We start from the raw sequence: 23,870 nt of genomic DNA on the forward strand, positions 1-23,870 counted from the left end.
TAAAAGTAGAAGTAGAGCTTCTCTGTCTCGTCACTAGGGTGGCAAATTGTTTGTCTGCGTTGTAGCTGCCGGCGCTGAGGCTCGTGCTAATTGGCCGGCCTTGAACGCCGGTGCGTCTGCTGGTAGTCGGGCGACCAGTTACGTAAGCGGCGAGCCCGCGGTAGGGTCATGTGTCCGGGGTCAGGAGAGTCCCGCCCCCCAATGCCGCGAATGGTACACTCAGATAACGAGGCCGTGCGCACTTAGCGGGCAATGAGGGGCAGGCAGCGGCTCTGTTGACAGAGCTGTTGACTAAACAGTAAGCTGACGCCCTGTCCGATAAGCGCCGCCGGAATAACACCATCGTTCCAGGGTTATCAGCGGATAACGCAATGTTGGCTCCAGCGCTTAATTACACCACGAGGCTCGTAGTGGCTTTCAGTATTCTAAACAATTCCGCCAGATGAAGTGGCATGAATTTCAGAAACAAGTTGCCCCACTGTTCATTTCCGTAACTATCCGCAGAGAAGGAACACCGAACAAATGGCTCTGAGCACTATGGGACTTAACTATTGAGGTCATCAGTCCCCTAGAACTTAGAACTACTTAAACCTAACTAACCTAAGGACATCACACACATCCATGCCCGAGGCAGGATTCGAACCTGCGACCGTAGCAGCCGCGCGGTTCCGGACTGCGCGCCTAGAACCGCTAGACCACCGCGGCCGACCCAATTCCAGTTCTGGTTCATCATGTACGCAGTCCAGTATCGGTTCTGGCTGCTGGATCTCAATTTCCGAGATCTGTACTAGGTTGTATACTGGGTGGTTTTCGCTAAATGGGAACCAACTGCAGGACATGATCCCAGAGAGGATCAAGTTCAAGTGTTCAAGTGTGTGTGAAATCTTATGGGACTTAACTGCTAAGGTCATCAGTCCCTAAGCTTACACACTACTTAACCTAAATTATCCTAAGGACAAACACACACACGCCCATACCCGAGGGAGTACTCGAACCTCCGCCGGGATCAGCTGCACAGTCCATTACTGCAGCGCCTGAGACCGCTCGGCTAATCCTGCGCGGCCTGAGAGGATCATCATCATCCTGAACAGTTTCTAGCCCCAGGCTGGGTGTGTTTGCAACATAATCAGACCATCTAGTCATGTTTTCTCACCTTATTTCTGTGTTCACTCTGGTACAGCCCTCGCCTCATTTTTCAACACATCCCTCCACATCCCTTGGACTTCTTCTGTGTCGTTTCCATCGCATCTCTATTTCATGTATCTCCTTGTGAATCCTCTTGTTTTGCATTCTCTTTACATGCCCGTACCGTCTTAGCGATGATATTGCTATTCTGCTGTCTCAGAAGACCAACCCAGCTTGTGGCAGATGGGAACACTGTAAAGTAGGGCGTGGCCTACAATGGTGAAGTACAGTGAGCACTTCGAGTAACCTGGGACGGGTACGTTAGCTGTGAAGGCACATTAGGAACTCCCGAAAAGTGGCGGCTAATGAGGTTCTGACGTGGCTGTGATAGGCCTAGCTAGCCAACAGTGTTAATCAACAACCAGCTTTCAACAAGGGAACTAGCCTCAGAAAGGATGAATATAAGGCAACTACAATGAGAGGATGACGACAAAAAGTCATACTGGAATTTGTCCGAAAATTTGTTCTAGGCAATGTACATCCACTTGAAGGTGGAGGTGAATGAACTTCGACAGTGTAGTTTTCGATTACTGATAGCACACTTGAGTAGACTCCAGACAACTTGCAACGTTTTGTCGGAACTAGTGTTTTAGCTCCACACTTCAGAGAGCATTGTAATGGAGCACCATCATGCCGTAGGTATATTACCCCTCGTACTTTTTTCAGAAATGGCACTCCAGACCATCACTCCTAGTTGTCGAGCCGTATGGCGAGCGACTGTCAGATTGGTAGCCCACTGCTGTCCAGGGCGTCTCCAGATACGTCACCGAGCGAGGTGACACAGTGGCTAGCACACTGGACTCGCATTCTGAAGGACGACGGTTCAGTCCCGCGTCCGGCCATCCTGATTTAGGTTTTCCGTGATTTCCCTAAATCGCTCCAGGCAAATTTCGGTATGGTTCCTTTGAAAGGGCACGGCCGGCTTCCTTCCCCGTTCTTCCCTAATTCAATGACCTCGCTGTCTGGTCTCCTTCTCCAAACAACCCAACCCCCAACCCAGATACGTCTTCGCAAGTCATTGGGGCTCAGCTCGAAGCTGGACTTATCACAGAGGACAGTTCTAGTTCAGTCAATGAGATTCCAGGCTGAAGACCTGTTTGGAGATGCTCCTGACAGCTATGGGATCCCAACCTGACTGCCGCTTGCCATACAGCCCGCCAACCAGTAATGATGATCGAGGGTGCTATTCCATTTCATAGCAGGACCCTCTAGTTGTCATCCGCAGCACCCTTTCAGCACAGCGGTACGTCGACGATAGTCTACGCCCCGTTTTGTTGCCCTTCATGGCAAGCCACCGTGGGCTTACATTTCAGCAAGATAATGTCCGCCTGTACCCAGCAAGAGTTTTTAGTGTGTCTTCGTATTTGCCAAACCCTACCTTGGCCAACAAGGTCGCCGGATCTCTTCCCAATTGAGAACGTTTTGATGCCTTATGGGCAGGACCCACTAACGAGCTCGGGATTTTGCCGATCCAACGCACCAGTTGGACAGAATTTGGCACTATATCCCTCAGGAGAACACCAAACAGCTCTTATTAATCAGTGCCAAGCCGAATAACTACTTGCATAAGGGCCACGGGTGGACCAACGTGTTATTGACTTGCTCGGTTTGTGAATCTCTTTTTCTTGAATGAATCATTCAGTTCTTCTAAAATTTCAATACTTTTTCGTCTGTAGGCATACATCATATCTAATAATTTCTGTCGCTTTCAGATAATGCCTTCGTGATGCGTCGTTTATTTTGTTTTAGAGTATATTGCCAGAGGTCAAAGACCAAAATCGTCGGACTACTGGGGATGAAAACGAGAGCTTTTGACCTACAATCTGTCACTTTACCACTTCTTTCTGTCTTTGCTTTCTATCTGTTTCTTCGTTGTTTTCCTTCTTCATTTCTGTGCGGACATCGCATGATATCTCTCATATTCCACCGATAAAACCTTTACTCAGCTTTTTAATACAGAGTCCCATACCGAACAAGCTGAACTACCGTGCCGGCAGTGATACCTCGGAAAACTGATTCCAACAGTAGTGTGTGCCACTAACAGCAAAAAGTACGAGGCGTGTTTTTTAAGTAAGTACCGTTTTGAAATTAAAAAAAGACGTGCTAAGATATCTCAATAATTTTATTTTCACATGAAAGCCCGTACCTTAATCTACGCACTGACGCCATTACAGTCTGATTCTTCCTTGTTTGTGTACTGATTGTTTAAGATGCCTCCGATAATCGTGAGTCCTGCCGACTGTGAAGTAGTGGCTGTTATAAGATTTCTTAGTGTCAAAGGCCTAAAAGCGATCGATATTCGTCATAAGATCTGTACAGTTTACGGAGAAATCATTATGAGTGATGGAAAGGTAAGAAAGTAGGTGAGAGCATTTAAAGGTGGCCGCACAAATGTGCATGGTGAACAACGGAGTGGACGTCCTTCGGTCGTTAATGAAAGTTTGGTGCAGGAAGTGGACAATATGGTGAGAGAAAACAGACGCTTTACGATTTCCTCCTTACGGGATGACTTTCCTAATGTTTCTCGTAGTGTTTTGTATTGTGCGGCGTTGGGTACCGAAAATGTTGACGGATGTGCACAAGTCCAAACGTTTAGACAGTGCATTGAATTTCCTTGAGCGGTACCACAACTACGGTGATGATTTCTTAAGTCAAATTTTTACGGGCGATGAAACATGGGTGGCCTACGTCACACCAGAATCAAAGCAACAGTCCATTGAAGTTGAGCAAGGACATCGTTTTGCTGAAAGACAATGCCCGTCTGCCTTTGACGAATCAGACCAAAGATCTTATCACATCTTTTCGATGGGAAACTCTAGATCATCTTCCGTACAGCCCCAATCTTGCGCCTAGTGACTGCCATCTGTTCCTGCACTTGAAGAAACACCTGGGCGGTCAGCGTCTTCAAGACTATGACGAAGTCAAAACAGTGGTGATGCAGTGGTTAACAATTCAGGCGGCAGACTTCTATGAGGAGGGTATTCAAAAATTGGTACAACGTTATGACAAGTGCCTCAATATTGACGGAAATTATGTAGAAAAGTAGATTAAGGTACAGGCTTTCATATAAAAACAAAATTATTGAGATATCTTAGCACGTCTTTTTTTTAAATTTCAAAACGTTACTTACTTAAAAAACACGCCTCGTAATTCATATGATTTAACAATAAATCAGCCAGATAAATGGCGTCCTAATGACGACAAATGAGTACAGTTTTCCAACACAAAAACTAGTGCACTCTGCACCGATCTGCTAAGCCTCACTGTGTTCCACCAGCAAAGCATTGTCTGCTTTCTCTTTAATTCCCTATTTCACTACTCTCAATCTTCATACTCCCATCACAGAAAGGTTTGCTTAAAGAACTAAAACGGTATTTACAAAACAAGACTTTCATCAGAAATACTGACAGTGGATTGAGAATCGGTGCACCGGCCTCACATTCCAAATTAGGTATGTTCAAAAAACTGGCTGGTTTACATTTCGCATTGTCTATTGAACTGATACTAGATGGTTTCTTTAATTCAACGTAGCCACAGTTATGTCCTTTTATAGTCTTAATCAGTAAAAGTTTACCATCTACTTCATATAAAAAGAATGCAATTTTCAATCTCGAATTACTTTCATTTAATGATGAAAAACTATGATTTCCATAGACTGTACACTCTCACAGGAAAAAAATTCTCTTGCCTATTTCTTTGAATATCGCGTGACATTTACCGAGACGGTAAGTACGGCACGTGGATGGATTAAAAAAACTTTTTTGATAAGGACACTGCGGCAGACTTTTAGGAGTTTACAGAGTAAGTTGTGTCACTGTCTGGCAGGACACTTGAAGAGTGTATTCAAATAGTATTGAAATGACCTAAATATTTACTAAGAAACAAGAAAAATTATATTGTTTGCTTCCGTTATATTAACGTGCATGATTTTCCGCCTCACACACAAAATATTAATTACACTTGTTCTCTGAAAAGACATAACATCTAACCTCTGAAAAACTTGTCGGATTTTGATAACCTTCCCTATGATCATGTAAAAAGCAAAAATATTAAGTAGGACACACGTTCCTGGTGTTTTAAAGTACTCTGAAATAAATATTCAGGGAAGTGTTTCCTATCTACTTCTGTTGACATGGTCTGTCAAACACTGACGTAAAATTCAGTTAATGTCGTAAAATACACTCCTGGAAATTGAAATAAGAACACCGTGAATTCATTGTCCCAGGAAGGGGAAACTTTATTGACACATTCCTGGGGTCAGATACATCACATGATCACACTGACAGAACCACAGGCACATAGACACAAGCAACAGAGCATGCACAATGTCGGCACTAGTACAGTGCATATCCACCTTTCGCAGCAATGCAGGCTGCTATTCTCCCATGGAGACGATCGTAGAGATGCTGGATGTAATCCTGTGGAACGGCTTGCCATGCCATTTCCACCTGGCGCCTCAGTTGGACCAGCGTTCGTGCTGGACGTGCAGACCGCGTGAGACGACGCTTCATCCAGTCCCAAACATGCTCCATGGGGGACAGATCCGGAGATCTTGCTGGCCAGGGTAGTTGACTTACACCTTCTAGAGCAGGTTGGGTGGCACGGGATACATGCGGACGTGCATTGTCCTGTTGGAACAGCAAGTTCCCTTGCCGGTCTAGGAATGGTAGAACGATGGGTTCGATGACGGTTTGGATGTACGGTGCACTATTCAGTGTCCCCTCGACGATCACCAGTGGTGTACGGCCAGTGTAGGAGATCGCTCCCCACACCATGATGCCGGGTGTTGGCCCTGTGTGCCTCGGTCGTATGCAGTCCTGATTGTGGCGCTCACCTGTACGGCGCCAAACACGCATACGACCATCATTGGCACCAAGGCAGAAGCGACTCTCATCGCTGAAGACGACACGTCTCCATTCGTCCCTCCATTCACGCCTGTCGCGACACCACTGGAGGCGGGCTGCACGATGTTGGGGCGTGAGCGGAAGACGGCCTAACGGTGTGCGGGACCGTAGCCCAGCTTCATGGAGACGGTTGCGAATGGTCCTCGCCGATACCCCAGGAGCAACAGTGTCCCTAATTTGCTGGGAAGTGGCGGTGCGGTCCCCTACGGCACTGCGTAGGATCCTACGGTCTTGGCGTGCATCCGTGCGTCGCTGCGGTCCGGTCCCAGGTCGACGGGCACGTGCACCTTCCGCCGACCACTGGCGACAACATCGATGTACTGTGGAGACCTCACGCCCCACGTGTTGAGCAATTCGGCGGTACGTCCACCCGGCCTCCCGCATGCCCACTATACGCCCTCGCTCAAAGTCCGTCAACTGCACATACGGTTCACGTCCACGCTGTCGCGGCATGCTACCAGTGTTAAAGACTGCGATGGAGCTCCGTATGCCACGGCAAACTGGCTGACACTGACGGCGGCGGTGCACAAATGCTGCGCAGCTGGCGCCATTCGACGGCCAACACCGCGGTTCCTGGTGTGTCCGCTGTGCCGTGCGTGTGATCATTGCTTGTACAGCCCTCTCGCAGTGTCCGGAGCAAGTATGGTGGGTCTGACACACCGGTGTCAATGTGTTCTTTTTTCCATTTCCAGGAGTGTACTTTAATATGCCCCCCCCCCCCCCCTCCCCACCAATGGGATAACACTAAGTACACAATACAGTACGCACCACTCACTTTCTGGAGGAAAAAACAAGTCGTGTAAAACACATTGGTTTATGTAAGATCGTTTACATAGAATAAAAGAGAAAAGCTGATGAGAGTTGACAAGGTGAAGGGTAAGAAGCTACAACGTCGCTCTGTAGATAATTCAGCAGAGAGAACGTCCCATTCGCAAACTTGCTATACCCTCATCAACTTCTACAAGAAAATAGAGATTTAATTGGTTGAAATTATACGCTCTAACTTATTTGTGAGCAACTTTTAGATAACTGATGGGAAATGTTTTTTAACAAACATGATCGAAGCTATATAATGCTTAATTAAAATAAACTGAAAATGCAGGCGATATGCTGGTGGGTTTAGTGGGGTGGAGGAAGAGGAGGGGGGGGGGGGGGGGGGAGGTTGGGGAGAGAGACAGTGTGGAAAGTGTAGGGAAGGGCAAAGCACTAAATCGACAGTATCCTGAATGTTCTAGATGGCAGAACTGACGACTGAGATTGTGTGATAAGTGGTGCATATTTCATTATAAAACTTACTAAATAACATACATTGTACGACGGACTGACAGGATATTAAATAAAAATCTAGTTGTAGATAACACTAATGAAGGAGGCAAAAACTGAAATGACACAATTTTAATGTTCGTATATATTTCAACAAAGAATAATGTACGTTGATAACAAGTTACGTAATGTAAGAGCTCAATTTACAGACTGACCTGAACGTATTACAGTATTGTGCTGGGCACGATGGTTCGTAAATACGTGCTCGTGCTGCTAGTATGTGTTGGTGTAGCCTTGTGTTTAATGAAACTGAAACCTTATCCTCTGCCCTCATTTCCTGCCGTGGAACAGGAAAAAGTTTCGTGGCTAGCGAACGTCATTCGACGGACAACGAACACACCAGTAAAGTTTGAGCCTTCTCGCTATGTTTGCTGTCAACGTCAGGCTAATTTCCGTCCTCGTCATCTCATGCATTTCGTTTCGCTATCATACACTCACTCACATGGCGTGCTAAAAATCAGAAATACTCCCAAGGAGAGATCACACTGATAGTGAGTAGACATTATACTAAGGGAGCTAAACCTGTGTAGCCAGACAGTGGTCATAAAATCAATTATATATATATATATATATATATATATATATATATATATATATAAAAAATTGAAAATAATGTTCAAGACAAGTATATTAATTGCTACACCATCTCGTCTATTTTTCAAATATGCGGTACTGGATTACGAACACCTCTTCCATAGTTACTTCAGTGACTTTCGGCACCCACCGAACACTGAAACATTGGTTATTCGTTGACAATGTCAATGGGAGATAACCGATCTGTTGATTTAAAACGTGTTGCTAAAAATGACAAGATCACAGATTTTCTTTATTGATTAGCGGTATCGGCGCACTGTCGAGTCAGCTTCAGATCAATCTAACAACATTTTAGACTGATATATGAAGCTATCAGCCTCGACTGCGGTAATGAAACCAACCTTTACCTAGGTTTCAGCCGAAGTAATTGAGCCTTCTTCAGGAGATAAACCTGATTCTATAATATGTGTACGAGGGCGTGGTCTAAAGATAAAAATAAAACAGCCGGAATAGGCGTCTAAACCATGCCCTCGTAGACATATTACAGAATCAGGTTTATCTTCTGAAGAAGGCTCCATTACTTGTGCTGAAACCTAGGTAAAGGTTGGTTTCATTACCACAATCGAGGCTGATAGTTTCTTATATGTTAGATTATCACGATTGCTGACTGGGCTGCAATGTTGAAAATACTAAAATTTTAGACTGATACGAAGATGGCTCGGCAGTGAGCCGAAACCGCCAATCAATAAAGAAAATTTGCGATATAACATACGATTTTTATCCATACATATCTGAAACAATGGTGGTCAGCATTATAACAGCCACCGCGCCACACGACACTGGATTCCACCACGCAGAATCATGCAAAAAAAAAAAAAAAAAAAAAAAAAAAGGCTCTGAGCACTATGGGACTCAACTGCTGAGATCATTAGTCCCCTAGAACTTAGAACTAGTTAAACCTAACTAACCTAAGGACATCACAAACATCCATGCCCGAGGCAGGATTCGAACCTGCGACCGTAGCGGTCCTGCGGTTCCAGACTGCAGCGCCTTTAACCGCACGGCCACTTCGGCCGGCTGCAGAATTATGTACAAAGGACCGATGTGCCCCACTGTAATGGCGTCGTACGTAGGTTGAGAAAATGTGTGTGTGAATTTATAAGTGACCAGACTGCTGAGGTCATCGGTCCCTAGTCTTACACACCACTTAAAGGAACTTATGCTAAGAACAACACTCATACCCATTCCCGAGGAAGGACTCGAACCTCCGGCAGGAGGGGCCGCGCAGTCCGTGACATGGCGCCCCAGACCGCTTGGCCACTCCGCGCGGTCATACGTAGGTCAGAATAACAAAATAATTGACAAGCGAGCACAGTTGAGCATGGGAGGGAGCTTTGACTGTTAGCCATTTTTTATGCGTGCAGTCCGGCTGTAACAGGTATAACTAAGCAGTTCAATACTGGGTACATTCATTCACTCACTGTGAATGCCTAATCAGTTTTCTGTGCCCATTCCGCTACTAGCTTCTGACATTTGCTCCAGACTTTCACCATGGAAGAGAGAGACCGCACTAAAAGGTTTTTCAAAGAAACTGGAATTTTTCTCTATTTTATACTTTATTTACAACCGAAAGAAATCATTGCACGAAAATCATATCGTGGGAGATTCATCTCAAAAACTGCCTTTGCGACAACGCACTACTATGCGTTTATGCCCGTCACCGTCTGCCCTAGCAGATGATCGCGTGCTGTAGCAGATGACGGGTTGTCCGATAAAAAACCGCATAGCGAACTGTATGCATACGAGGACAAGACTCTTCTCTACTGCGCACCTCTTTGCCGCTGCTGGTGGTATTATTCCGTAAAACATGCTATATGATGCGTTCCCAACTGTCGGCACTTCCTGCGCAGTCGCCGAGCTTTCCACATGACGAGTGCAGCGATTTAATGTTGATTTGGTGTTACGTTTATGTTTGTTATTTCATTATCAGAACTTAACGGCTTGCCGTGGAGTTACCAGATAGGCTCACGGCGCTTGAAGGCATGAATAGTGAGTCGGTTGTGTGTGTCTGTAAAGCGATCAACACTGCACGTTCTCGCGACGCCAGGCGAGATTGATACCATACTTCAGAGCAACATGATTCAGCGGCCACCCCACCGAGAGTGTAGTATCCGCCTCAGAGAGCCCGTTATATTAACAGCGAGTGCGGCAAAACCCGCCATCCAAACCACAGCGGCACCACACGTGCGGCCGTTAAAGACTGTAATCCCAAATGTGTTGAGATTAGCTTCACTTACGGTACTACCTCAAGTTCATATTTTTTTATTTTGCTTTGATTACTGTGGTAGATTAGCCTCGTTTACCACACCTCAGCCGGCCGGAGTGGCCGTGCGGTTCTAGGCGCTGCTGTCTGGAACCGAGCGACCGCTACGGTCGCAGGTTCGAATCCTGTCTCGGGCATGGATGTGTGTGATGTCCCTAGGTTAGTTAGGTTTAATTAGTTCTAAGTTCTAGGCGACTGATGACCTCAGAAGTTAAGTAGCATAGTGGTCAGAGCCATTTTTTTAACCACACCTCAACAACATTAAAAATGTTTCTCCTGTTGTCTTGAAAAGCTCTGTAAACTGATTCCTCACACTCACGGACGGTGGGCACTCTCGTGTGTACTCGTGACGCCTTCGTGAATGGTGGGGATTACCGGACCGACTCGACTGAGAGTGTTTGTTCGTAGACATTTTCATGGAAAGTTACCTTTGTAAATGCTTTCTGAGATTATTTAGCCTCTTAACGCTCCAATAACGGAACTTTCTAGTGTCAAGACGTTTTTTGTCACATTGTTCCCATGCTCTACCCGTCCGTTTTATGCTCCAATCTCTGCAAACTCGCGGCATCCGCCGGTCGTGCTCAGTGAACACAATTATCATACCTTAATTGTTGCACGCTCATTGGCTCCTATGATTGTTCCCAGCAAAAAGTATCATTTCGGTGTCTGCACGGTATCAGTCCTGTTGTAGCGATCTGCGAGTTGATGTTTCTACGAACGTATGCCCAGTAAGATAACGCGCTATTTCTTATGTCACGTTAACCAGTGTATTTTGTTAAATACTTACACTGAGGCCATTCTCCCCGGCCGTTGTTGACCTTGATCATGTTGAAGTTATAGTTAACTATTACATTGCCAGTAGTGGGTAATAATGATTTTAACACTATATTCCTGGGTCGAATCATTCTGAACATCCATTTTACCTCCAAGGTAGATCCCATAATAATGATTCATTCGTGCTCCTTAATTTTAAGTCATCTCTTTATAACCCGCCTTATAAATGCGTCCGCAAACTGTTGTTTTCACTACTTCACTAAGGTTTATCCCATAATTTCTGTTTTGCCAGAGTAATTCTTATAGTGTCACTAGATAAACGTATCTCTAGAAACAAGATATAAAAGTGGGAAAAGAAAAGAACCGAACGATCTGATTGCATGGCTAAGAAAAATTACGTAACGAAGCCATTAAGTGGTTGCTGTCTGTGTTGCAGGAAGAGTGGCCAATCCCGGAGCCGAAGGAAAATGGTGAGTCTCTATCTTCTCTATATAATAAATTGATGTCGCCTTCTCGTGTCCGTCTGTATATGCAGGCTAATCTGATGAATTGCTGTAAGGAATTGGAGCTGATTTTGGCTAATAAATACAGTGATTCACGAGGAAGGTTTTTATACATAATTTATAAATATTTCGTACAAATTGTCTGAATTATGATGGATAAAAGTTAAGTTGTGAAAACGATGCCATTGCCACCTACTGAACAACTGCCATAATACGAGAAAACGGTAATGCCTCGAGAACGCGACGAGAGGGGTCTAATTCGCATCTGTTGTAGAGGGCTGGTAGTGCTACAGAATGTGGTAGGAAACCGACGGTTGTCAGCTCGAATCCTAGCTGGGTCTTCTTTTTTTTCTCACGCCACCTTTTAACCTAACATTCGCCCCTCAATTATGTGGACGTACGTATTTCGAAACATGACGACAATATCAGACTTCCAGTTTCTGCTTCTGTCAGATAAGCAATCGCAACTCGCACCCTTAACTGCAGACTCTTCGAACAATGAGGAGTGAATTTCTTATCTTTTGAACTGTCCTAATAAATATGGCCAATAAGCGAAAGATATCCACTTCATCATCAGGCTGTGAAATGAGACTAACAATTTGAAATAATCAAATTTTTTTACCAGTAGAGTACCTACAATCGTTTGAGAACAACTGCATAGCGTAAAAGAAAACACTAGAATCCGAACTATGAGGTGGTTAATTTTTTTTGCTACAGGTGACACGTTTTCCGAAAAAAAACAACTTCAACAACTTTACTCAGTTTACGTACAGTACGTACTTTCAACAGCTCAGCAAATGACTCAAGTTTCAGCTTTCTGCCTTCATTGAATCAAATTTAGATGTGGACACAATTCTTTGCGTAGCACGGCGGAAATAGTCAGCAAAAAAGAGTCCGCGACAAATAACTGTGGCAATGGGTCTCACCACTTCATCACAGGGCGTACTAAGCTTCACAAGAGCAGCACTTGCAACACCAGCTAAATATGTACTTCATGCGCGTTTTTTCTTATTTTTTTTGTTTTATTTGTGCCACGTCAGCCAGCCTTCGATACATAGTGAATCACGCCCACGCATACACACCCACGATTTGCATTCAATATTTACATTCGTTGTAAAGCATCACTTTCGTCACGATGTGCCCCCAGAATTGCTATGGGATCGACAGTTCGATATGCAACAAGTAACATTCATGCCTCCAGACAGATTTCCTGCCTTGCGCTACTTTACATCGCGTATGTTATACGAATGCGATGATACTTTTCACTTGTCGTTTTTCTCTGAAATTTAGTCGCAACTCTATGCAGTGGACCCCTAGGCAAAATACGCTACGCCACACAAGTCATCTAGGCGTCTGGCCGTATATACGCAATGCGTTTTTGTGCGAAGTCGGGCCGGGTTGCTAGAAAATATTAAAGACCAAAATCATTAAAAATTGTTTTTATGACGGCACCAATATGAAAGTGAGGGATGTGGGCATCATTTTTGTTCGTTTTCAGGGTTCGTACTTCAGTTGGTAAAAACGGAACCATTATAAGATCCCTTTGTTGTCCATCCGCCTGCCTGCCTGTCCGATGTTAAGCACCCTTTTTGTTGGCAGAGTAAATAACTGAAGCTTTTAAGTCAATGCAATCAAAAGATACGCTCATTTGTCACACATGTTGATACTTAAAAACTCACTCTTCATAACCTATGGGTAATCCCCGTTGAACTGTAATCATGAAATTTGGCAAGAAGCCATGTTTCACAGAACAAGAAATGGAAAAAAAACATAAAATTGTTAATTTGTTGTTAAAGCACGCGAAAACATATTTCTTGTCATTTGTTATTCGACTTCAAACTTAAAATTAGAACATTCTCTAAACTTTTGGAATTCCCTCTACGCGGATATCTTGCCAGTATCAATGTCGATGACAAGCAAAAATAGTACAGCTTTTCGATTCTCAGGATAGATGAACTGTCTGTGTACGTAATGAAGTTTGTACGGAACCCTCAAAACGAGAGTCCAATTCTTACTTGCCAATTTATTTTCTATTTCTCTCCAGTGAACATAGCCTTTTCACGATTGTCATCTCCGAATTACGTTTGCATCTTATCTAAACATTTCGTTTCGCCAGTGATTTGCTTATCAGATGCAATCTCAACAGGAGATACTTGAAAGAGGGTCGCTTATCTGAGACTTCGTCAGCTGCGTATGATGATGAAATCGTTACTTATGTTTCAAGCTGCTGTGATCTGTTGGTCACAGATGAGAGGCTGCGTAAGCCTTTCTTAATCTTTTTGCCTCTTCTGCCAGGGGTTTCCGTTGTTTTATCAGATACGTATGTTACATAAGCAAAGCGTCTCTCATCGTTGAGCTAATTACAGCTGAATTCATAATCTGTAACACCGCAGCCTATATGGAAACCTATTCGAACTTCCCGTATTTCCCTAATCTTGTGAACCTCGGTTTGTGTTATAGAGGGCCGGCCGCTGTGGCCGAGCGGCTCTAGGCGCTTCAGTCCGGACCCGCGCTGCTGCTACGGTCGCAAGTTCGAATCCTGCCGCGGGCATGAATGTGTGTGATGTCCTTAGGTTAGTTAGGTTTACTTCTGTTATAGGGGACTGATGACCTCAGAAGTTAAGTCCCAAAGTACTCAGAGCCATTTGAGCCACCACGAAGGAAATATCCGAATGGGACAGAAATCGGTGGACGTGATGAACGTGTATAGATAAACAAATGTTTATAAATTCAGAAACGCTGGCTGATTTATTTAAAAGAAAGAGCTTCATTAGTTCAGCAAATGAACAACACATTGGTCTACTCCTGGCCCTTGTGCAGTAAGTTATTCGGCTTGGCATTGTTTGACAGAGTTGTTGGATGTTCTCTTGAGGGATATTGTGCCATATCTCGACCAGCTGGCACGTTAGATCGTCAAACGACAGAGCTGTTTGGAAGACCCTGCCCATAATGCTCCAAAATTCCACAATTGGGTAGAGACCCGGTGACCATGCTGGCCAAGATAGGGTTTGGCAAACACGAAGACAAACTAGAAACTCTTGCTGGGTACGGGCGGACATTATCTTGCTGAAATGTAAGCCCAGGATGTCTCACCCTGAAAGGCATCAAAACGGGGCGTAGAATATCGTCAACGTACCGCTCTGCTGCAAGTGGCTGCATAAGCGTTTCTTAATCTTTTTGCCAGACCTGGTTGTCCAGCCGTATGGCCGGCATCAGGTTGCTATCTATCGCTTTCTGGGGCGTCTCCAGACACTTCTTCGCTCGTCATTGGGGCTGAATTCGAAATGCGACTGATAAATGAAGATAGCTCTACTCCAGTCTGTGAGATTCCAGGCTGAAGAACGTGTCTAGAGACGCCCCGGACAGCAGTAGCATAGCTACCTGACTGTCACCCGCCATACGGCCCGACAACCATGAGTTATGCTCTGCAGCGCCATTTCTTTTCACAGCAGGCACCCTTTGGTTGTCATCCGCGGCGCTCGGCGCCTTTACAGCACAGCGGTAAGGCAAGCCATTGTGAGCTTACATTTCAGCAAGATAATATCCGCCTATACCCGGCGAAACTTTCTAGTTTGCCTTCGTTTTTGAAAATCCTGCATTGGCCAGCAAGATCGCTCAGTACTCCCCAATTGAGAACTTTGGCAGCACTATGGGCAGGACCCTCCAACCAGCTCGGGATTTTGATGACCTAATGTACCAACTCGACGGTATTTGGCACGATAAATTGCTTGCATAAGGGTCACAGGTAGACCAACGTGGTATTTTTTGCTCGATTAGTGAAGCTGTTTCTCTTGAAGAAATCACCCAATGTTTCTGAAATTGTGATGATAATAATAATGTCGTGTGACGAGGGCCTCCCGTCGGTTAGACCGTTCGCCTGGTGCAAGTCTTTCGATTTGACGCCAGTTCGGCGACTTGCGCGTCGATGGAGATGAAATGATGATGATCAGGACAACGCAACATCCAGTCCCTGAGCGGAGTAAATCTCCGACCCAGCCGGGAATCGAACCCGGGCCCTTAGGATTGACATTCTGTCACGCTGACCACTCAGCTACCGGGGGTGGACTCTGAAATTGTGACAATTTATTTACCTGTACATTTACATCACATCTACCGATTTCCGTCCCATTCAGATAATTCATTCGTGGTGCGTCCTTTTTTTTCCTTAGAGTGTACTTTACTGCTGAACCCGCCAGGGTAGCCTTGCGCGCTAACGCGCTGCTTCCTGGACTCGGGTAGGCGCACCAGCCCCGGATCGAATCTACGACGAGGGCCTGTGTGCCGGCCAGTCTGGATGTGGCTTTTAGGCGGTTTTCCACATCCCGCTAGGTGAATACTGGGCTGGTCCCCACGTTCCGCCTCAGTTACACGACTCCCAGACATCTGAACACGTTCGCACTATTCCATGAATTACACTAGTTGCAGACGGCAGGGGTACACTAATTCAGTCCCGAGGGGGGGGGGGGGAGGGAGGGGGGGTACGGGGTGGCAGCAGGAAGGGCATCCGGCCACCCCTTTCCACTAACCTTGCCAAATCCGTTCCTAACAAAGCCGACCCTGCGCCAGCAGGGGACATGACACTAGTGAAAGAAAGAAAGTGTACTTTACTGGTGAATAATCCCATCTATGCAAAAGCGGATTCCTAAATCACTATGAAAATAGACCAAAATTGCAAAAGTCACATTATTGTTTTCAGTTTGATGCTTCTTGTTCCAAGGACTCGTCAGATGCGCACCTTCATTACATGGATCTGACGATAGGGACCTGAACTACGAAATAAATGTTACACGAAACGCTTATGTCTAAAAGTTTTAGTCTGAGTATTCCAGTTTCAAACAATCAAGTGCAAGAAAATCCAAATCATACCAACTAGACTCTCTCCCCCAATTCTCCGTTGTCCTTTGTTAACTGACTTTCGTCGTCCACCTTTTTTTAATCCTACTCAATCCTCATTGTAGCTTCCCGGTTCACACGTCTATTTTCCTCCAGACATTCATTTCGAAAGCTAAACTTTACTTAATCACAGTAGAAAGTAAAGTGTAAAGTTAGAATGCAGTACTAACCAGCGAAAGTAGGACAAATCTGCAAAAATTTTAACAGCATTAAGTGCATGGGCGCTATGACGACGAATTAAAAAACACTCGGGTCCCTTAATCAGAGCTTAGTTTCCGAAATATATTGCGGTTATTGAGTATAAATTTTAGTAACTTATTATGACTGATTTCGTTTTAAAAGTGAAAGAAAACTTGAGACGTAGCATATGCGTGAAGAATTTCTCATTAGGTTTTGTCATTTTGTTTGTCTAAGAAATTCACACTTCAGCGGCTACGTGGCATTGTCTTCGTCGCCAGACATAAACAACTCCTCGCTTTTCGCAGACGTCAGTTGCTTGCTGTAGAACTAAGCACGTTACAAGCTTTCTAGGGGAGATAAAACTACGTTCTGAACATTTAAGAGCAGTTGCCACTTCTACACTACTGGCCATTAAAATTGTTACACCAAGAAGAAATGCAGATGATAAACGGGTATTCATTGGACAAATATATTATACTAGAACTGACATGTGATTACGTTTTCATGCAATTTGGGTGCATAGATCCTGAGAAATCAGTACCCAGAACAACCACCTCTGGCCGTAATAGCGGCCTTGATACGCCTGTGCATTGAGTCAAACAGAGCTTTGATGGCGTGTACAGGTACAGCTGCCCATGCAGCTTCAACACGATACCTCAGTTCATCGAGAGTAGTGACTGGCGTATTGTGACGAGCCAGTTGCTCGGCCACCATTGACCAGACGTTTTCAATTGGTGAGAGATCTGGAGAATGTGCTGGCCAGGGCAGTAGTCGAACATTTTCTGTATCCAGAAAGGTCCGCACGGGACCTGCAACACGCGGTCGTGCATTATCCTACTGAAATGTATGGTTTCGAAGGGATAGAATGAATGGTAGAGCCACGGGTCTTAACACATCTGAAATGTAACGTAAACTGTTCAAAGTGCCGTCAATGGGAATAAGAGGCGACCAAGACGTGTAACCAATGGCACCCCATACCATCACACCGGGTGATACGCCAGTATGGCGATGACGAATACACGCTCCCAATGTGCGTTCACCGCGATGTCGCCAAACACGGATGCGACCATCATGATGCTGTAAACAGAACCTGGATTCATCCGAAAAAATTACGTTTTGCCATTCGTGCACCCAGGTTCGTCGTTGAGTACACCATCGCAGCATAGCGTGGCCTACTTGTTACCCCGATTTGAATCCCATACAGCATATCTGGGATGCACTAGGGACACGGGTTGCATCTCGTCAGCATCCACCAACCACTCTCTAAGACTTGCGGGAAGCGTTGCAGGAAGAATGTACGTTATTGCCTCACCATGAGATTGATAACATGATTCACAGCATGCCCCATCGTTCGTCACGTCTGTATTGCTGCCAGACGTGGTCAAACCCCGTCCTGAGCACATTAATGTGTGTGTAAATCCGTTAAGTTGGAAAAAACAAAGAACATTTTTGTCTACCGTTATGCATGTTGAGTTGTTTACGTTCTGTATTCTCTATACTGTTTCTACATGATTATACTGTTCTGTCGCAAAGTAAATGCAAACTTGCAAAATTTCGGTTTGTTGCTTTAATTTTGGACACCAGTGTATCTTCTGACGAGATGTTTTCTCTAAGATTATGTAAGACTAGACGTGGTCTGATGATTGCTTAGAGCTTGCTTCAGACTGGTTATAAGTGAGGCGGAATTGTTTATCTGGTCTGTGTTAATTTCATTTAAAACAGGTAATTAATTTATGAGGGCGCTGTGGGACTATCTCGATCTCCAGAAATTGAGAGCACACTCGAGTTGTAGAGTTCAAAATTAAATCCGACCTCGTATTACACATTAAGACAGCACTAAACCACACGACGTTGTTTGTTGCATTACAAAATGTGATAGAGAGTTTGTATTGATTTTTGTTGTTAATTCTTCTCTACGTTGTCATTATGCAGTTTTATACGACCCTCCCATCGTTTCTTGACCTTACGAATGCGTTGATTGTAAAAGTCTGCAGATTTTGCCTTAAATCACCTTTCCACTTCATTAATGGCGTTATCTACGTCGTCAGATCGACGACCACACAACGGATTCTTCATTTCTCGGAACAGTAAAAGTAACCTGGCTCGAGATTGGAAGATTAAGGCGGACGTTGCGAGATCTCATCGCCACATACCTTCATTTTATCAACTGAAACGTAAGCCAGTGCAGTGTCAGCCAGACGACGAACGCCTCCGGAGAGCATACGCGGCGTTTCTTAATCAGAGCTTCTCGTAACTTCTCCAGAAGATTGCTCCTATATCTGCCAGCGATGGTTTGCCCTTGGCAAGATAGTACGTGAAGATGACTCCACGATAGTCCCAAAAAACTGAAGGCATGACTACCCCCGGCTGACTTTGCATTTGGCTCTTCTGTCAGAGGCATGTAACCACTTTGGAAATTTCTTTTCCACTTCGACTGTGCGACTGGTCCTGGCGGAGGTTCGAGTCCTCCCTCGGGCATGGGTGTGTGTGTTTGCCCTTAGGACAATTTAGGTTAAGTAGTGTGTAAGCTTAGGGACTGATGATCTTAGCAGTTAAGTCCCATAAGATTTCACACACATTTAGGCATTTGAACATCTTTTCCACTTCGCAGTAGAGCCATAAGAGGGGCAATCATTTCCATAAACAGCCGACATCTCATCACAGATTTCTCGGGCACTGCTAGCTTTCAAATTCAGGAACTTCATCACACTATGAGCCTCAATTTTCTCCATTTTACTCCTCAGTGAAATTTGACACTCCCTGTAACAAAAAAGGACACAATTAATTGAAATTTTGAACATCATGCCCTGGGCGCTCGATGATAATATTGATAAAATTTTATCAATATAGCGTAATAATGTCCGGGAGATAATGATAACTTTACGATATCCCCTCGTATGTCTAGTGATGTGTGTGTTTGTACTGACTCGGGCATTGTGCCACCATTCTCGACAGTAGTATCAGTTAACTTGTAGCATCGACACAACCTATCAGATAGTGCTTCAGAAAGGCTCCACATTTCTCTCTGATTCGATCTCCAGAGCAGATTTTTATTTCAGTTCCACAATACCTTCTAAATAAATTGGTGACGTGACAATGATTTGCTGTTTTTGGCCATTATTATTCGTTTGTGGAAGCAATTTTACATCCCTTACATCCCTCTAATGATTTCTTTATGGTGTTGCACTTTTCTCTGCCAAGCGGTGCAGAATCTTGCTGAGCTCATGACGGTTCATATGATAGTATTCAGTTATTGCGTTCGAGACGATATTTACTATTCTTCCCAGAACGACGTAAACACCATCTTACTGGGAAGTAAAAGTAAAGTCTCGTGGAAATTGACGTTTCTGCCTAGGCAGATCACTGTTGCATGGATACAATGTGGCAGTACTTAAAGGGAGTCAGCGAGAGAGAGAGAGAGAGAGAGAGAGAGAGAGAGAGAGAGAGAGAGAGTGCGTGCAATAAAAGACAACGGTTTTAGTTACAAATGCTCTTATTTTTCGCTACTTTTCATTTCTAGATGCATGTGCTTAATATATCAGTTTTCCGTTGAGCAGACTCCATTTCTGGAGTGCTACCTTATTACTCACATACTACGGCATAACCTTTTTATTTTGGTTCGAAACGTTTTACAGAAACAGATTTCTTTTGGGGTAGGAAGAAGTGAGAATCAGACGGTGACAAACCTGATGAACAGGGTGGATGACGCATCAGTTCATACATCAAAGCCCTCTGTCTGCCAGTCATCTAAAAACCTCTGTGAGCAAGTACACAATACAGAAAAAAGATAATTTTTCTTGTCCAAACCAGGCTTCTTCGTTTGTATTTTAGCCTTCAGTCAGAACGGACAATTTGGGTACTATGAGTCAATTATTATTGGCAATCAATATGACAAATTCCTGTGATCACAGAGAACATTAGACTTACCGTTTTCGGCTAATGGAATTTACTCCTACTCCTTTGAGGTGGGCCACTGCTCCTTGATTGCATTTCCGCTTCTCATGCCGCTTACGTACCAGTACCATCCTCACTATCAAATCCTTGGAGGATAATCGGCTTAATTCTTTTTAAAGCTCCTTAAATAATGCTGAGAATTCAGTTTCGCATTTGCTATTGGTCAGTATCGAACAAGTATGGCACCTGCAGGGGCTTTACAAAAATGTGGAAACACAAAAAACACATTACCATTTCTAAGACGATGTAGGAAAGGCGTTGACATTTAAAACAGCTTCCAGTCGTCTCGGAGTGATAAATACAGGTCCTCTACGGTTTTCAAACTAGTCTTATAGCATTCTTCCAGCGAAATAGTGGCAAGTTGAGGTAATGATGATGCAGGTGGATAGCGATCAAGCACTCTCCTCTCCAAGCTAGATCACAAAGGTTCAATAATATTGACAACTGGTCATTGTTGCGGCCACGGGGGATGCGACAATTCGTTCTCGTGCTTACAAAACCAGTCCTGGACGATGCAAGATGTGTGAACAGGGGCCCTGTCATTCTTGAAACGCATAATCAGTTGTACTGTAGTATAGACCTGATGAGCCAAAATGGTCACATAATTCTTGGCAGGAACAAGACGTTGCAGAGTAAAAATAGGACTCTTGGAATATGACTATATGGCTGCTCCGATAGTCACCCAACCCCCTCCATGTTTCATCCTTTGGACGTAAACTCGGCTAGAAATCGTAAACCGAGTGAAAGAAGACCATCCGGTCAAATGAATTTCTTCCATTCCTCCATAGTCCTAGTTTTTTGGCTTCTGCACCATGTTTTCTTGTTACGGAAATGGGCATTTGCATCACTGGTGACTGGTTTTGAAAACACAGCACGCCCTGCGTATGGAATCCTTTCGTGTTGTTTTTGTGCTCTGTTCACGACTGCGACATTCAGTTGTGGAGTAACTTTCGCAGACTGTCTGTCCGCCATCACTCAGCACACACTTCCGACTGCGTTGTGACTTGGGGACGATGTTTTTCCGCTTTCGAGCTTCGAAATGGCGCCTCTTGAAACCCGCCGGCCGTTGTGGCCGAGCGGTTCTAGGCGCTACAGCCTGGAACCGCGGGACCGCTACGGTCGCAGGTTCGAATCCTGCCTCGGGCATGGATGTGTGTGATGTCCTTAGGTTAGTTAGGTTTAAGTAGTTCTAAGTTCTAGGGGAATGATGACATCAGATGTTAAGTCCCATAGTGCTCAGAGCCATTTGAACCTCTTGAAACATCAAACACTTCCAGCACCCTTGTTTACGGAAGCACGCACTATACGACCTTAACAGTTTGCTAACGTCCGATATAAAGCACTCATAACCACTCAAATTATGTTCTGAACACGTCCTACACACCGCATTGAAGACATCGCACAGGTACCGTTCGTGGTAAGATACAACAGTGCAACCTCCAGACTTGACTAGCATCTGCATTCACTGTATGTTCAAGCATGCGTTCCTCGCGGTTTTTCGATATTTTTCTCAAAACCCTGTAGCTGCCTGACGCCGATCTATCTCGTAGTTAGTTCTTCGTGTACAGTACGCCACTCTCTTTCTTCTGTTACGCCTGTAGCGTCAGTTATTTCATACACTTTTAGTCGCCTATCGTCCAATACAAAATTGTATGTTTCTTAAGTGTTTTCATCAGGGGATATTGTTTTGTAACATTTTAAGTGGATCAAATTTGGAAATTTGTGGGAAGTTCTATGAGACCAAGCTGCTGAGGTCATCGGTCACTGGGCTTGAACGCTACTTAATCTAACTTGACCTAACTTACGCTAAGGACAACACACACACCCATGCCCGAGGGAGGATTCGAACCTCCGACGGAGGACAGCCCCGCGAACCGTAGCAAGGCGCCAAAGACCGCACGGCTACCCCGCCCCGCAAAATGGAACAATTCTCAACTCAAGTACGGTCACGTTTCAAATGGTTCAAATGGCTCTGAGCACTATGGGACTTAACATCTATGGTCATCAGTCCCCTAGAACTTAGAACTACTTATACCTAACTAACCTAAGGAGATCACATACATCCATGCCCGAGGCAGGATTCGAATCTGCGACCGTAGCGGTCGCGCGGTTCCAGACTGTAGCGCCTAGAACCGCTCGGCCTATCCGGCCGACACACACGAAACAGTCCTCAGTAAATGTACCTACTACACTGTCTTGGAAATGATCACGATAGTAGATAAGATGTAAATGGATCGTGTTCCCTTAAGTGTGGAGAGGGTTACACGCCCATCAGATTCTTTTACTTCTGCGTTATCTGCGCCAAAGTGTTTCTGGTAAATGCCTGATTTCACCTGTTCTTTACAGATGGCGTAATGAAAGATGTTGTAATCAAACATAAATGAACGTCTATACTAAATGGAAATTTCCCCAGGGTCATTGCTTAAAGCACCTTCTCGCGATAACGCACAATGCTACCGTTCGATGCTGATGTGAGAATAGTACTCGAGCTGCCTTTTGCGTTATCAGCGATACCTTGGCACAGATTACAGAAGTACTTTCGTGTCACACGGTCGTCACACCCCGAAATAATCTGCATAGTAAGTAAACGTTACTTTTCTTCGATAACAGCTCTTCCAGTCGCCAGATAGCAACACGTAGACATTAAGAATTTGCTTGTCCGTACATGTTGTGTTAATACAGATACCTGTACCGGATTCAGTGCGTTTTATTGGCACTTAAAATCTCATTAACTATGCAACTATGCAACTATGCAACTTATTTAATGAACGAAAACCCAACTTTTCGGTGCGGTGGAGAAATTGCTTGAAATGATATAGATTCTGAAGTATACACAGGTTTCCGTACTGGGACGGGACGGGGGGGACTCGGAAAAACAGCATTACATAGGGACAGTCTGGAGTAGCGCTCAAGAAAGTGGCGAATATTGCAGTGTTGGTGAACGCCACTGCATAAAAAACCAACAGCGCTGCCAATTCACTTGGAAAATTTTTACTTAACACGAATTGGCGTGTTTCAGTGATTAATCGGTGTTGGGAAGGGAGAGAAGACAACCAACATAACTGTGGGGAAATATAGAAAATGTAAAGTTACTAACCAGTAACTTTTTTTTAAACAGTTCCAAATTTTATGTTCACTTGGTTTACTGAGAAAAAAGTGTATCAAAGTCTGTCCATTACCCTGTCAACATTCTGATTTTTTAGGAGCAAAGATTTCGGAAAAGTGGATTGTGAAATAGTTTTGCAGTAAAAAACGGTGTTCGGTTTAGTTAGACTTCACACTAAACATAAGGAATAA

General features: G+C 44.5%; 1 protein-coding gene across 1 annotated transcript in view; it reads left to right on the top strand.

The window, feature by feature from the left end:
- Positions 1 to 23,870, top strand: part of LOC124621776 (sorbitol dehydrogenase-like) — an 83,647-nt gene that overhangs the window by 9,002 nt on the left and 50,775 nt on the right. The window contains exon 2 of the mRNA XM_047147212.1: positions 11,480 to 11,513. Within this exon, the coding sequence (XP_047003168.1) occupies positions 11,480 to 11,513 (34 nt within the window). The remainder of the gene's footprint in view (positions 1 to 11,479; positions 11,514 to 23,870) is intronic.

The sequence above is a fragment of the Schistocerca americana genome, chromosome 7, assembly GCF_021461395.2.
Source record: "Schistocerca americana isolate TAMUIC-IGC-003095 chromosome 7, iqSchAmer2.1, whole genome shotgun sequence".
Classification (NCBI taxonomy): domain Eukaryota; kingdom Metazoa; phylum Arthropoda; class Insecta; order Orthoptera; family Acrididae; genus Schistocerca; species Schistocerca americana.